General features: G+C 45.3%; 1 protein-coding gene across 3 annotated transcripts in view; it reads right to left on the bottom strand.

The window, feature by feature from the left end:
* IBTK (inhibitor of Bruton tyrosine kinase) overlaps window positions 1-14,991 on the bottom strand; it is a 487,897-nt gene that overhangs the window by 90,919 nt on the left and 381,987 nt on the right. For all 3 annotated transcript variants that reach the window (XM_069235618.1, XM_069235620.1, XM_069235619.1), the window contains exon 28: window positions 665-811. In XM_069235618.1, the coding sequence (XP_069091719.1) occupies window positions 665-811 (147 nt within the window). The remainder of the gene's footprint in view (window positions 1-664; window positions 812-14,991) is intronic.

Below are 14,991 nucleotides of genomic sequence, written 5' to 3'. Positions count from 1 at the left end.
TTTTTACTTCCAAATTCTTAAGAAAATCTTACCCTTTCGCCCACAACATATAAACTACCAAATTCTACAGACAGTTATAGGCTCATTTACTGACCATTCTAATGCTCTTTACCCTGAGACTTCCGTTCTACGGTCACCCACCAACTTGAGTTGGATCGAATTCCATAAGTTCGCCTTGTGCCCAAATTGCTATGGTGTACCCATATTTCCAGACATCTTCATAGTTTACACTGGCATGTGTCTATTTCAAGGCTCTGTGCAACAGAGATCAGATCCATCCATTAGCTGGCAACTCTCTTGCTTGGTACTTCCCAACACACACTGAAAAATCATAATGGGCCAATTTATTGAAGGTTCCCAAGATTACCAAAACAGCCTTCTCCTAACAGGCCACCTTAAGAGGTGGTTGCAGGCTTTACACATTCTATTAAAAAAAATACAAAAAGTAACTAAGTGAGAAATCTTTTAAGCAAGTTTAGGGATTCCTTGAATTGAAAAATAATTTATATTCCTGGATAAGCTCAAGAGGCATACTAGGTGCTAATGAATGACTAGGCAGTGATGCACGGACAGCTCATTTGCGGGGTCTGCTCTGAAGAATATAAAGGTAAAGAATAACAGCAAAATAACAATTCAGTTACGGTCAAAAGGCAAAATACTTCACCTTAATGATTTGTGAGCTTCCAAGTCTTCTATTCCTGTGAACCTAGCTTTACCATCTTGTGAAGGACTACTTGCAAGGACTGATGTCTGATCTTCCAACATAACATCACGAAAGGAATTGTGAAACAAAGAAGGTGATGTTGCCGCCCTATAAAACAAAAACATTTTATGTGGCAGTCAATCCTGTATTCAACATTTTATAATATGCCTTCAAAGAGTTGCAAATTTATCAAAACATCATCTGACAAATGCACTGAAGTTTCAAGGTGAGGTATTTGGATTGCACTATGCTGCTGACAAGAAATGAGGCTGTCGGATTAAAAAAAAAAAAAAAAAAAAAAAAAAAAAAAAAAGTACAACATCAGAAACATCCGTAGACACTGATTGGGCTAATGCCTTTCAGACACTGAAGACCTAATGAATAAAGATTACCTCTCAAATCGTCAAAGCAATCTGGATCAAAACAAGTAGGTTCCATATGTTTTAAAGAAAAACATAGCAGGTTCAGGTGCTTCATTGTATTATAATTCTATACGTAGTTACCCTCTTGTCTACCACATACAGCCCAAAAGTACCATTGCCATCTTCCTTTCTGGAGTTGTTTCTGACTGTGTGAAACATGCCAGTTAACACTCACCTTTCGAAAAACACCCATTGACCCAAACATGGTGGTAAACTGCTGCTAAATCTCGAACCTCCCTCTTTAAAGCAAAATTAAGGAAAAAAATATTCTTCAAGAGTATGTGGAACTAAACCTCCTTGTCTTGACCATAGCCCCAGGCGTAATCTTAAATTTCGCTCACGGACTTGGAAGAATTTGGTGACTCAGCGTTACTCTGTTAATGCAGAGTTCTGGCTAAATTCCACCAATCGCTGAGTGGTGGAATTTTTTTCCTGTTTGAGCAACACAATGACAACAGGAACAGCGCAAGCCTCCAGAAAATAAGCTGGTGAGCACACGCAAGATATGGCATCCCCTAGCATGATTTCTGGTCGCTAGGAAGCTTTCTGACATGATTTTCTAACGCAAGCAGTTTCGATCAGAGGGCTGCTTCTCGAGTAGATTTTCTCATCAAGAAGCAGCAAGAGCAACTCAAGATAGTTTCCAGAGTAGAAATTCTACCCGAATGGATAGTTCAGGTAGATTTTTATTTTGTGCAAAACAATTTTTTGTATTTCCCTTTTTTTTTACCTAACAGGAAGGAAGTGCAAAGGAGACTCCAACTTCTTCCTGTCCAGATGGCCCCTTCCACAGCTTTGCCCACTCCTCGGTCTCTTTTCATTTGTATTTGGAGGGGAAAGGATAACTCTCCCTATTTGCAATCCTTGCTGCATCCACCATTGGATTTGATGGATTTTTTCTGAAAAATTAATTAAGTTAAAGAACTTTTGCATAAGTTTGTTGTTTGATGGAGGGCATACAACAATATATATATATATATATTTTTTTTTTAACCTTTTGGGGTTTTTTCTTAAATTTTTAGCATTTGTTTGTGGCCTACAGTTGCAGTAGGGGCCTATATTGCATTCAACTTTTTAGGTTTTTTGTTCAAGGTGAAAAAGTTTGGGGGCTGGCAGCCTGGTTTAAAGTATTTTTTCTCCATTTTTTTCTTGTTGTTTGTGAATTTTACATTATTTTGTTCATATTACTGTCTTAGCCTAATCTACTCATGGTCGACAAAAAGCCAGCACTAGGCATTGGGAGTATATTAAAGAACTTTATCCGTGCTGTATTTAAAAAAAAAAAAAAAAAGATTTATTGATTTATGGATGGCTTTGCGTTAAAAATAAAATGTATTTTTTTGTATTTTACTTTTTTCTGCAAAGTGTTAATGCGTATTTCACTGGGGTAATTTTTGATGCCTTGGGGTGTTTATGGCTGTGGGATTTCTAAAGCTGACAATGTTTGTTTCTGAATTACTGGTAGTGTTTTCGTCTTCGTTTATCATGTCTCTTTTCTTTGCTTAAGGGTGGGTGGGAAGGGGGGTTGTTTGTTGCTATAGGCCAACAATGCGTCTTTGTTCTAGGCCTACTCTGTTCTCCACAGCCAATGTGCTGGGCTTTTGCCATAGGACTGCACATGTTTTTTGTTGTCCATGCCTTGCCATGTGGCAGGGCCATTTTGTGTAGCCAATGTGCTGTGCTTTTGTCATATACCTGCACATGCTCTTTGATGTCCATGACTTCATCTTGGTGGCCACGTGGCAGGGCAGTAATTGTTTTGTAGCTAGTGTGCTTTACTTTTGCCATAGGACTGCATGTGTTTTTTGTTGTCCATGCCTTTGTCCTTGGTGGTAATATGATGGGGGCATTATGTGGGACCAGTGTGCTGTGCTTTTGCCGTATGTCTGCATGTTTTCTTTGTTGTCCAGGACATCACCCTTGGTAGCCATATGACAGGGCAGCCATTTTGTGTAGCCAATGTGCTTTGATTTTCTGTTCTTTGATGCCCAAGCCTTCTTGCTCATTGTTCTGAACACGAGGCCAATGGCCATTTTGTATAGCCAGTGTGTAAGTTCTTCTCAAAGCCATTTTCTAGGGACATTAATAGAAGAGGCCTATGCCTTTTTGTTTTTATGTTCACCCCCCAAATATGAGTTTAGCATGTTTGAGAAGGATTTTAATACAGTGTTTTTATGCTTTTTTTCAATTTTTCCCTGTGCCTCCTTGCCTCCCACAGGATTTCTCATAGTCCCGAGGGAAACACCAGCATTTTTTGTTTAATTACTTAATTTTGCCCTGCCCGAAATAGGTCACAGGTGCACACTGTCCATAATGTTGTAAACATTATTAAATTTTCCTTTGCAGCACCTGGATACAATAGGCCATAGGCACATACCAGCAATAAATGTTTTAAGAATTAATCAATTTTCCCCTGTACCACTTGCCTGCCAAAGGAGTGTCATATGACTTAGAGGCACATACAGTAAGCGTTTCAATCTTAAGTTAACATAATAGTATGTTTTACGCACCATTTGGAATGGATACACTATAGTTAATTTTTTGTGATGGACTCACTAAATTATATTGTCTGTAGATTTAAACTACAAATGCCACATATCCCAAATTGTTTTTTCATCACACACAGTGCTGCCAGACAGGAGGTCGGCAGTGACACCACCTGAGCCCTCCTCTGCTTCCGGTTATGAGGCTAAGCGGCAACTGCCACCGCTAAGAAAGAACGTGAAGATGGGCCAAAAGAAGGGTGTTCCTACCAAGAAAATGGCCAGTGAGGAGGAGGAGGAGAAAGATTGCCACCACTGGCATGTCATCATCTACCCTTTTCACAAAACATGGTGTACCTGCTACGTCCTCCTCTAGGCAGCAAAAGGTGGGAGCAGCACTTCCCCATCAATGACACTACACCAACCTAAAGCTAAGCCCATGTCTCTCATTGATGCAGCCGCTAAAGTTATGGGGACGAGCAGTGAGACTGAAGCAATTGTAACACAAAAGTGGACAACGGAAGCTAGCAACAGTTCTTCCTGATGTCGGAGCAGAACAGGGCCCGTATTATGGAATGCAGTTTACTGTCCTTGTTTGTGCCAGGCACACCTTTCAAAAGGTTTGCTTGGCGCAAACAAGGAGAATGTGGCGTATTATATTAAACGTGCTGCCCCCAGGGCAGATGCAAATTCACGCTGCCCTGGAGGCAGTGCATTCAAGTGAAAAACAGAGTGGCTGCTTTAAAACCGCTCTGTGTTTCACTGGGCAGGCGGCCTGCACTTTTAAGAGGGATTAGAGATCCCCTTGCAGGCAGGTGCAGTGAGTGATTGCACCTGCCTGCACTGGGATGTTTGGAGGGGGTGCACAGAACCCCTTTTTCTTCCTCCAGAGAGTAGCCATCAGGGGCAAACAGTTCACCGCCTGACAGCTTCTTTGCTTCCGCTCATGCGCATATAAGACACAGAGCAAAGGGGTTCCCTCATTTACATGGGGCAATGCCCACCGGAAAATGAGGGAACACCAACTGGTGATAGAACTGCTGCTATATGTGCACCAGTGCAATCTGTGTTATAGAAAGGGCCACCCACTGCTCTTTCTGTAATACCAAATTGCCCTAGGGGACACAAAGCGGGTATACATAACCGTCGCTCCCCAGGGCACTTCTATAAAATGGCCCCAGGAGGTTGAGCATCCCGCTGAGTAAGATGTTGGTCTTTAACCATTGGCTTCACAATCTCCAGCAAGAAAAAGAAAGGGTACTCCGCTATCTTCTTGAAGTCCCTCTTCTGATGATCTGGACATAGATTGGACACCGGCCGAGTCTGAGACCCGCCATGACAGACAAGGGAAAAGTAAAGATCCAGTAAGCCTTAGAATTATGGAAAGAGATGAGCTAGTTATTGTCACTATGGTGGGCGTCTCAGAGGACACCAATATGATCTCTCCCATTCAACCTGCTCAGAGGGATGTGGTTCCACCACCACCAGCTTCCATATTTATAAAACCCCCACCAAGACCTGCACCCACCATTACCACAGATGAGGTATCCCCTACAAAGAGGCAAACTACACAGATACTTACCACCGGTTCTTCAGGCATTACCAGTGGCACACTACAAAAGTTATCTTCCCCAGTTTGGCAATTCTTTACTGTTAGCAAGCAGGAGGATAACATTGTAATATGCTCCACTTGCAAAGCGAGTGTTCCTCGAGGTAGGCCAGGTTCACACTATACAGGGAGTGCAGAATTATTAGGCAAATTAGTATTTTGACCACATCATCCTCTTTATGCATGTTGTCTTACTCCAAGCTGTATAGGCTCGAAAGCCTACTACCAATTAAGCATATTAGGTGATGTGCATCTCTGTAATGAGAAGGGGTGTGGTCTAATGACATCAACACCCTATGTCAGGTGTGCATAATTATTAAGCAACTTCCTTTCCTTTGGCAAAATGGGTCAAAAGAAGGACTTGACAGGCTCAGAAAAGTCAAAAATAGTGAGATATCTTGCAGAGGGATGCAGCACTCTTAAAATTGCAAAGCTTCTGAAGCGTGATCATCGAACAATCAAGCGTTTCATTCAAAATAGTCAACAGGGTCGCAAGAAGTGTGTGGAAAAACCAAGGCGCAAAATAACTGCCCATGAACTGAGAAAAGTCAAGCGTGCAGCTGCCACGATGCCACTTGCCACCAGTTTGGCCATATTTCAGAGCTGCAACATCACTGGAGTGCCCAAAAGCACAAGGTGTGCAATACTCAGAGACATGGCCAAGGTAAGAAAGGCTGAAAGACGACCACCACTGAACAAGACACACAAGCTGAAACGTCAAGACTGGGCCAAGAAATATCTCAAGACTGATTTTTCTAAGGTTTTATGGACTGATGAAATGAGAGTGAGTCTTGATGGGCCAGATGGATGGGCCCGTGGCTGGATTGGTAAAGGGCAGAGAGCTCCAGTCCGATTCAGACGGCAGGAAGGTGGAGGTGGAGTACTGGTTTGGGCTGGTATCATCAAAGATGAGCTTGTGGGGCCTTTTCGGGTTGAGGATGGGGTCAAGCTCAACTCCCAGTCCTACTGCCAGTACCTGGAAGACAACTTCTTCAAGCAGTGGTACAGGAAGAAGTCTGCATCCTTCAAGAAAAACATGATTTTCATGCAGGACAATGCTCCATCACACGCGTCCAAGTACTCCACAGCGTGGCTGGCAAGAAAGGGAATAAAAGAAGGATATCTAATGACATGGCCTCCTTGTTCACCTGATCTGAACCCCATTGAGAACCTGTGGTCCATCATCAAATGTGAGATTTACAAGGAGGGAAAACAGTACACCTCTCTGAACAGTGTCTGGGAGGCTGTGGTTGCTGCTGCACGTAATGTTGATGGTGAACAGATCAAAACACTGACAGAATCCATGGATGGCAGGCTTTTGAGTGTCCTTGCAAAGAAAGGTGGCTATATTGGTCACTGATTTGTTTTTGTTTTGTTTTTGAATGTCAGAAATGTATATTTGTGAATGTTGAGATGTTATATTGGTTTCACTGGTAATAATAAATAATTGAAATGGGTATATATTTGTTTTTTGTTAAGTTGCCTAATAATTATGCACAGTAATAGTCACCTGCACACACAGATATCCCCCTAACATAGCTAAAACTAAAAACAAACTAAAAACTACTTCCAAAAATATTCAGCTTTGATATTAATGAGTTTTTTGGGTTCATTGAGAACATGGTTGTTGTTCAATAATAAAATTAATCCTCAAAAATACAACTTGCCTAATAATTCTGCACTCCCTGTAGTACTGAAGACCAATCATCCCATCTTAGAAAGTGTCATACAATCTATCAGGAGGAGCACCTTAAAAAGAAAACTATTGGTGGCGATGATGAGAGGGGAAGCAGCTCAGTTCACAGTGATAGAAGAAAGTGATCATCGGGAAGAAGAGGATGACAGCTTTACACAAAGCAGCTGTCAGCTATAGTGTGCCAGCATCACCCACATCAGCATCCTCCAATGACACAGACACCGTCACCTATATTGATTCCCGCAAGACGCACATTGAATCTACCAAGCTCTGATTCTCTCCGGAAGTTCCTGTGTCAGTGGCACAACAAAAGAAAAACAAAATCCAAGCTACAGACATGTTTAGGAAGGAAGAGTACTATGAACGCAACCACCCAACAGCATGTTTGTACCACAGGAAGCTGGCTAAAATTTTAGTTGCGGACCTCCTCCCTTATCCTTTTGTGGAAGGAGTGGGATTTTTTTAATTTGTGGTGGCCATCTACCTGGAATAGAAGGTTTCCAGCTGGATCTATTTTGCCAGGGTTGCTGTGCCAGCGTTCCATTATGATGTACTGCAATTGGTTTGCCAAGCAGTGCAGCAGTGTGCTGTTCAGGCTATCTACCTGACAACAGACATGTGGACCAGCTGTCAAGCAACTGATTACATGTGTATTACTGCATTCTGCATCTTATTTTAAGGGGTTAGGCAACCGCTATCTGCACGTCTCAGCAATTAAGAAAGCTTTAAAAGCAATTGGCAGCATGCCACAATAGAGATGTTCACCATGGAGAAATCCCAGGCAGCTGCAGAGTTTAACAGCCAGGAGTTTGACCCAGAGGTCTCCGAATTGGATCTGTTGCCACGGACAATGACAGTATTATAGTCAAGGCCATGGCAGATGGTGGATATTTCAGGGTCCTGTGTTTGGCGCATTGCATCATGCCGTGAAGGATAATCTTCCTCAATAATCCTATAGTGTTAGCTCACCTCACACGCATCATTCGGAACAGGTGGGACCTCGTTTTGTGATGTCTTCCTTGTTAGTGGTAGCCCACCAACATTAAAAAGGTCCTTTGGGAAACCCTGCAATAAGTTTTTGAACACAGAGAGGAAGCAGACATTGCTTAATCTATTCAGGTAAGTAGTAATTAAGAACTTAATACTGAAGTTGTTCTTGAGAAGGACAGCATAGGATTTTTATGTACGTTGTACGACCCATTACTGGTCAACAATTACAGAGGGCAGGACAAGGGCAGTAACTAAATATTATAAAAGTATCACGGATAGGTGGCTTGGTGCTGCAAAACCTCCTCAAGCAATAAAGTCAAACATATAGTCAGTTTTCCATTCCCACTCTGGTAGCAGTGTTTACTGGCTGCAGGAAGAGGTAAGTAACCTACAGAAGAATCAATACATGGCAAGGGTCTTCGGGTAGGGAAAGTCTAGGGGAAAAATAGATGTATAGTACAATGTGTGACAATTTCAGAGGACCACTTCTTGAGCTTGTCACTAAACCACAATGCTATATTAACAATGCATAGACAGATAATAAAGATAAAGGCCCCTTTATTTAATTTTTTTTAACATAGGAAACCTACCCTCTCCACCCATAACAGGCCCAACCCCCTCCATGCAAAACCCCCAAATTTTCCCTAACTCCTCTTATCAACCTCCCCACCCCTAACAGGCCCATTCCCCTCCACCCCCAAGAAAACACCCCCAAAATATCCCTTTGCCCAAATCCCCTTTCCGCCCTCTCCACCCTCAACAAGCCTTCCCATTAAAAAAAAGTTCCATAAAGGAGGTCTTTGAGGACATCAGTTACTTCCCGGGCCACGTTCTGCAGGCAACGCCTAATGAGAACCAGCTTACGAAGGACGTGGTGGAGAGGGTGGGTGCCCAATAGTTTCCTATGGGAGTTTAGTTCTCTCGAGGACAGGCTGCAGGCTCGGACTAGGAGGCCAGTCAGGGACAACAAGGTAGGTAGGTAGTAGACTTGGGGGTGCTCGGGGACGTAGGTGCACCTTTCATACTTTTCTCCAAGCCTCCGGGGAAACAGATGCAGGGGCGTCCTTAGGCATCGGGTTTCTTCGTTCGAGAGCACTTATGGTCAGGGGGTCCTGCATGCTGCGGCTGGAGGCATCGCTGGGGAGTCCAGTGTGGGGCCAGGAGGGGCCCAGGTTGGAACTGAACTCAAGGGAGCCGGTGGAAGTTGTTGGCACCAGTGACCCAACTTAGATAGGGAAAGGGGCAATGGGTGCAGTGGTTGCTGGAGGTGTCAAGTTTTCTCTCAACACAAGGCTGCAGGAGAGGGGGCCTGCATGCAGGGGCTGCAGGCCACTTGGGGGAGCCCAAGATGGGGGAGACCACACTTGACCCGTATTCTGGATAGCTGGCAAAACTTGCCTGCACCGTTGGTTGTGGATGTCGAGTGCAGAGGTCACTTTGGGTGTTGGGTCTTTGCTGCTGAGTCTTTGTTGCAAAGCAGAGCTGCTGCTCATGGGAGTCCTGGGTCTTTATGGAAGGCAGACAGTCCTCCTGGGGGTGGGGGTGTTCAGCTGCAGGATGAGTCGTTTTTTGGGTACAGTCCATCGAGGTCAGCAGGCAGGCTGGTTCCAAGTCAGCTGCTGCTTCTTTTCCTCCTGTGCAGGTGCAATTCTTCTTTGTCCTAGGCTTCTTAGGTCATCTAGTTATGAGTTCTAGGGTGCCACCTAAATACTCAATTTAAGGACGTTACAGGGAGTGCCAGGCAGTAGCCAATGGACTGTCCACCTTTTGGGTGACTACACCCTTTCAATGACCACTTCTGCTGGGAAATGGTCATAACCCTAGTGGCCTAATTCCCTCCTAAAAAGTTGGAGGAATTTAAAAAGTAGTGACCACTTCAGCTCGTCTACCTTAGTGGTGGGACTGCCATGAAGTGTGCACATCACCTAATCTGCCTAATTTTCCACCTGTGCAGCCACAAAAAGTGGAATCAGGACAGGTGAGGATGTCATCATTTTTTTAGTTCAAAGCGTTAACGTTGTCACTGACATATTCACCTAACTAATAATATTACTTTTGTTTTTTTTACAGTGAATTTCTAAGGTTTTTAAAAAAATGTAAAGTAATATTTATATTTTATGAGCATACATAAAGCCAATCCCCCCCAGAGACAGCCAAAACTCACGCCTCTGGCCATGCACGGCAGGGCGTTGCCAACTGGGCCTGGCCTAGCCCACCCTGAGGCAGCCAAACCCACATCCCCAAAGGCAGCAAGCACCATGTTGCGCATAGCGTTTCGTCGTACGTGCCATGGGGTTGGCCACAGGGTTTGGCTTACAATCAGGCCTTGCGTCCAACTCTTTGCAAGCAGCCAACCCCACACTGCCCACAGCCTTTGGCCGTGTGCAGCAGTGGTTAGGACACAGGGCTTGGCCGGCCACCAAACCAAACCCTGTGGCCAAACCCCTAGCAGGGTGCCTAACCAACATCGCGCACAGCTTTTGGTGGGTACAGTGTAGGGTTGGCCTTCTGGCAACGGGGACCCCATCCGCTGGGGCCAAAACATATATATTAGGGGTGGAGTGTGCAGCCCCCGAACCATAATTGGCTCCGGAAACCCCATCTCCGAGGGCCCAGCTCCTGAACCATAACTGCCCCCCGAAACCCCATCTCTGAGGGCCAGCGCTAATAAAATGAGGGGGTACCCCCTCCCCAAGCCTTCAAAGGCATTGGGGACCCCACCTCCGGGCTAAAACCAACTGAACAGGGGAGGCGGGCAAGCAGCCCCCCTCCCAAAGCCTTCTTGGGCCCCAGGAACCACATCCCTAGGGCCAAAATCTGAGGGGAGAGGGTTGTGTAAACCCCCCCCCCCACCCCCCCCTCCCTGTCCCCTGGGCCCAAATATAATAGTATAAGGTTGGGGGGGGGAGACAAGTGACACCCCTTCCTAAGTTTTACTAGGCCATGGGGAGCCCATCACTTGGTGCCAAACCAAAAAAAAAAAGGAAAGGGAGGCCATGTGTCCCCCCGCCTCGAGTCTTCATAGACTCAAGGGACCCCATCCCTTGGGGCCTTTTTCTGATTAAAAAGGGAGGGGGGTGCACAGCTATTCTCTCCAAGCCTTATCAAGACCTGGGGACCCCATCCATTGAGCCAAAGTCAATAAACAAGGGGAAAGGTGCTATATGGCCCTCTCCCCATGCCTTCATGTGCCCCAGAGACCGCATCACCAGGGCCAAATTTAATAAGTAGGGGGAGGCAGGCATGCAACCTCCCTTCCCATGCCTTACTAGGCCCTAGGGCTGAATAAGTAATAAAGGGGGTGGGACACAAAGCCACTCTCCCTGAGCCTAATTAGGGCCCAGGGGCCCCATCTCCTGTGGCTGAAATGTATATGGGGGGCTGCAGGTAGTCTAATCTTTAGCGCCATCAGACCTTGCTTATTTTAAATAAACAGTGTATTTTTTTGCCAAGTTTTGTGTAGGGTATACACTGTTCCTAGGAGATACTTTTTAATGCTATATATTTCCCATGAGAGTTTCACTGTCTGCAAACAGATGGATACAGATTAAACTCTCCTCAGAGTGAATACTGTTTACAGTACCGTCTCCGCTATTCAATCAACTTAATTTCTCAATGTAAACTCAGTGGCTGACAGGGGTTTGATGCACATAAAAGCTGTCCGTAGTAGGGCATTCATTTTGGAACAGATGTTCAGTATTTGTGGGAACTTAGCTTTCTCAGAATAGTTGCATACAGATTGAACACATTATGCTACGAGGGTTTTCCATTTATCTGTAGTTGATTGTTAACGTGAACTATGCTACCCGTGAAGAGTATAGTGTAGGACCAATGTTGCACATGACCCATGCTTTCTACACTTACAGGAGTTGTATCCGTGATGGCATTAATGATGCCTCACATTCTTCTTAGCTAGTTTGAACTTACTTAATGCCATATTCATTTGTAGAGCAATATGTGCAAAAAGAAAGCCTGGATGGTGACATCACTGATGTTATAAAAGATGTCATAGTCCATGTAATGAATGATGTAATATGTGAGGTCATAAGCAGTGTATGGCAGGCGCGCAAATTCACCTAACTATAGCGTTAATCTTTGTTTTTTTTCAGTGCATATATATATAAATATATACACAAACACACATATATACATATAAATATATATCTGTATATAAACACAATTACTCAAATGGACAGGTTACTTGCCTTCGGTAACGCCTTATCTGGTAGAGACTATATCTAGCAAATTCCTTACCTTTTAATTCTCACCAGGTGTCAGGCTGGATTTTCGTGAGCAATACTCCTGCGTGCTGTTAAGTGGTGTCGTACAGCTCCGCGTCCGACTTTGTCTGTGCCAGAAATTACACTGCAATTCCTATATAGATGCATCTTAATGCAGAGTACAATCCATCTGGAGATGGTCCGCTTCTGCACTGCCCAACCATTCTTCGCATCTACATACCGTTCAAAGAGTTAGTTATCCAGCTGGAATTCTTTTCTACGATAAAGGTAGAATTATATCTCTCCTCTTCCTTGGGAGGATGTGGGGATGCGTAAAAAGTAGACAAGGTGATAGACTGGCCTACATAAAAAGGCGTGACCACTTTCAGCAGAAGAGAGGCCCTAGTGCGAAGCATCACTTTGTCAGCATAGACAGAGAGGCAGGGCAACTTGGATGGTAAGGCCTCCAGCTCGATCACCCTGTGGGCAGATTTAATTGGCACCAGGAATGCAGTTTTCAATGTGAGAAGCCTGAGGGGACATTTGTGAAGAGGCATGATGGGATCGCACATCCAAAAAGTCAAACACAAATTAAGATCCCACTGGGGCATAATGAATGGGGATGGGGGGGGAAGAGATGAGTAAGACCTTCCAGGAACTTGTGTACAATAGGGGACTTGCACAAAGAAAGTTGATCAGGCTAATGAAAGAAGGCAGAAACAACAGATAAATAGCCCTTAAAAATGTCCATAGCAGAGGCTTGCTGGGCAAGGGAATGAATCAACAGTGGAAGCTCGGAAAGAAGGACAAAAACAGACTTGTCCGTGCACCATGCCACAAATTTCTTCCAAGGACAGGCGGAGGAGGGACGACTGGCTGCCAAGATGACATTACAGACTTCAGGAGGAAAGTCAAAAGCTGTCAACTGTTGCTGCTCAATCTCCAGCAAGAAGGCTGAGAGTGGACATGTTCGGGTGAAGAACCCAACACTGCTGCTGTGACAGATCTTCCCAAAGGGGCAATCTGATCAGAGGATTGATGGACATGCTCAGCAGCTATGGGATACCAGACTCTCTGTGCCCAGTCCAGAGCTACAAGGCTTACTTGAGCCCGGTCATTCCTGACCTTCTTGAGAACTCTAGGCAAGAGTGGTATGGGTGGAAAGGGTTATAGGAGGCCTGAGTTCCATTGGAGACAAAAAGCATCTCCGAATGAGTGCCACCTTGGAAACTCCCGCGATCAAAACTGCTGACGTTGTGCGTTCGCGGCAGAGGCAAACCGATCTAACCAAGGCTCTCAACACTGCTGAAAGAGACCTTGCACCACCTCCGGATGGAGATGCCATTCGTTATCTGATAGGCATTTTTTTCTGGGTTTGCCAACCCTGACATTCAGAGAGACTTCCAGATGTTGAACAATTATGGATATGCCCTGTTCCAGCCGTGTCCAGAGGTGAACAGCCTCTTGACAAAGGGTATACAACCCCGCCCTGCTTGTCGCAGTACCACATGGCAGTGGTGCTGTCCGTGAATACCTGCACCATCTTTCCCTTGAGAGAGGGAAGAAAGGCTTCTAATGCTAGTCGGATCGCACGGGGCTCTAACAAGTTCATGTGGATGCTGGCTTCCGTCTGAGACCAAATTCTTCTGATCTCCAAGTCTCCCAGATTGCCTCCACATCCCAAGAGCGACACATATGTCACTACTGTCAGATCAGCGTGGGCAAGGGGGAAGGATCGGTCTCTGGCCCAATCGCGGTTCGTCAACCACCACTGTAATTCCTTTGCAGTTCCCTCTGAGATCTGGACCATGGCTGAGAGATTCCCCTGATGCTGCACCTAGGTCCCACTGTAGAGCCTGCATTTGTCATCTAGCATATGTCACCAGCAGAATGCAGGCGGCCATGAGGCCCAGAGCCTCAGAGTCAGTCTCACTGAAATCCAGAGTAGAGGGTGAAACAGTTATCATAGCCCGAATATCCTGGACTCTTCCCTCAGCAGGATAAGCCCAAAACCAGAACGTGTCCAGAACACCTCCGATGAAAGGGAGTATCTGAGAGGGAGTCAGGTGTGACTTTGGCACGTTTATAGTGAACACCAGTGAATACAGAAGGTTTGCACTAGTTTGAAGGTGGGAGCAACATTGTGTGGCAAGTTCACCTTCAAAAGCCAGTTGTCAAGATAGAAGTTTGAAACCCCTGATCTCCACAGATGAGCTGCAACCACCACCATCACCTTGGTGAACACTGGAGGGGCCCTGGTAAGGCCGAAGGGAAGCATGGTAAACTGAAAGTGCCCGAGGCCTACCGTAACTCGCAAGTAACTTCTATGGGCAGGAAGAACGGGAATGTGAAAATAAACGTTGTGCAAGTCCAACGCTACCATCTAGTCTCCTGCGTCCAGGGCAGACAAGATCTGAGCCAACGTGAGCATTTTGAACTTCTCCTTCTTGAGGAAGAGACTGAGGTCTTGTACGTCTAGAACAGGGCGAAGGAGCTTCCACGTTCCAGGCCACCATCAGCTTTAGGGACCACATACTCAAAGCCTTCAAATTTATGGACCGGCCCTTGAAGTACGACTTTGGGTCATGGTCGCACCCCAACAGCACAAGCACACTAGGTGTGGATCTCTCACGGACATGGTCTGGTGACTGGAACTGCAGGGCTTGAAAACTGTCTTACTAGACATCCCTCAACACACCAGGAGTGATCTGAAAAAAGGATTCAACAAAAAGTTGAACTAGGCCAGTCAAAAACGACAGAAGGGTAGCCCTCTTCGGATCAATGCTGGCTGATGCGGAAAGAAATGAAATGACGTCTGCAGCCTGGGTAGCACCTATATAGGAACCGCAATGTCATTTCTGGCGTGGA

This window comes from Pleurodeles waltl, chromosome 5, assembly GCF_031143425.1.
Source record: "Pleurodeles waltl isolate 20211129_DDA chromosome 5, aPleWal1.hap1.20221129, whole genome shotgun sequence".
Classification (NCBI taxonomy): Eukaryota; Metazoa; Chordata; class Amphibia; order Caudata; family Salamandridae; genus Pleurodeles; species Pleurodeles waltl.
Note: the sequence above shows the minus strand (reverse complement) of the source record. Positions and strands in the feature narration are given on the sequence as shown.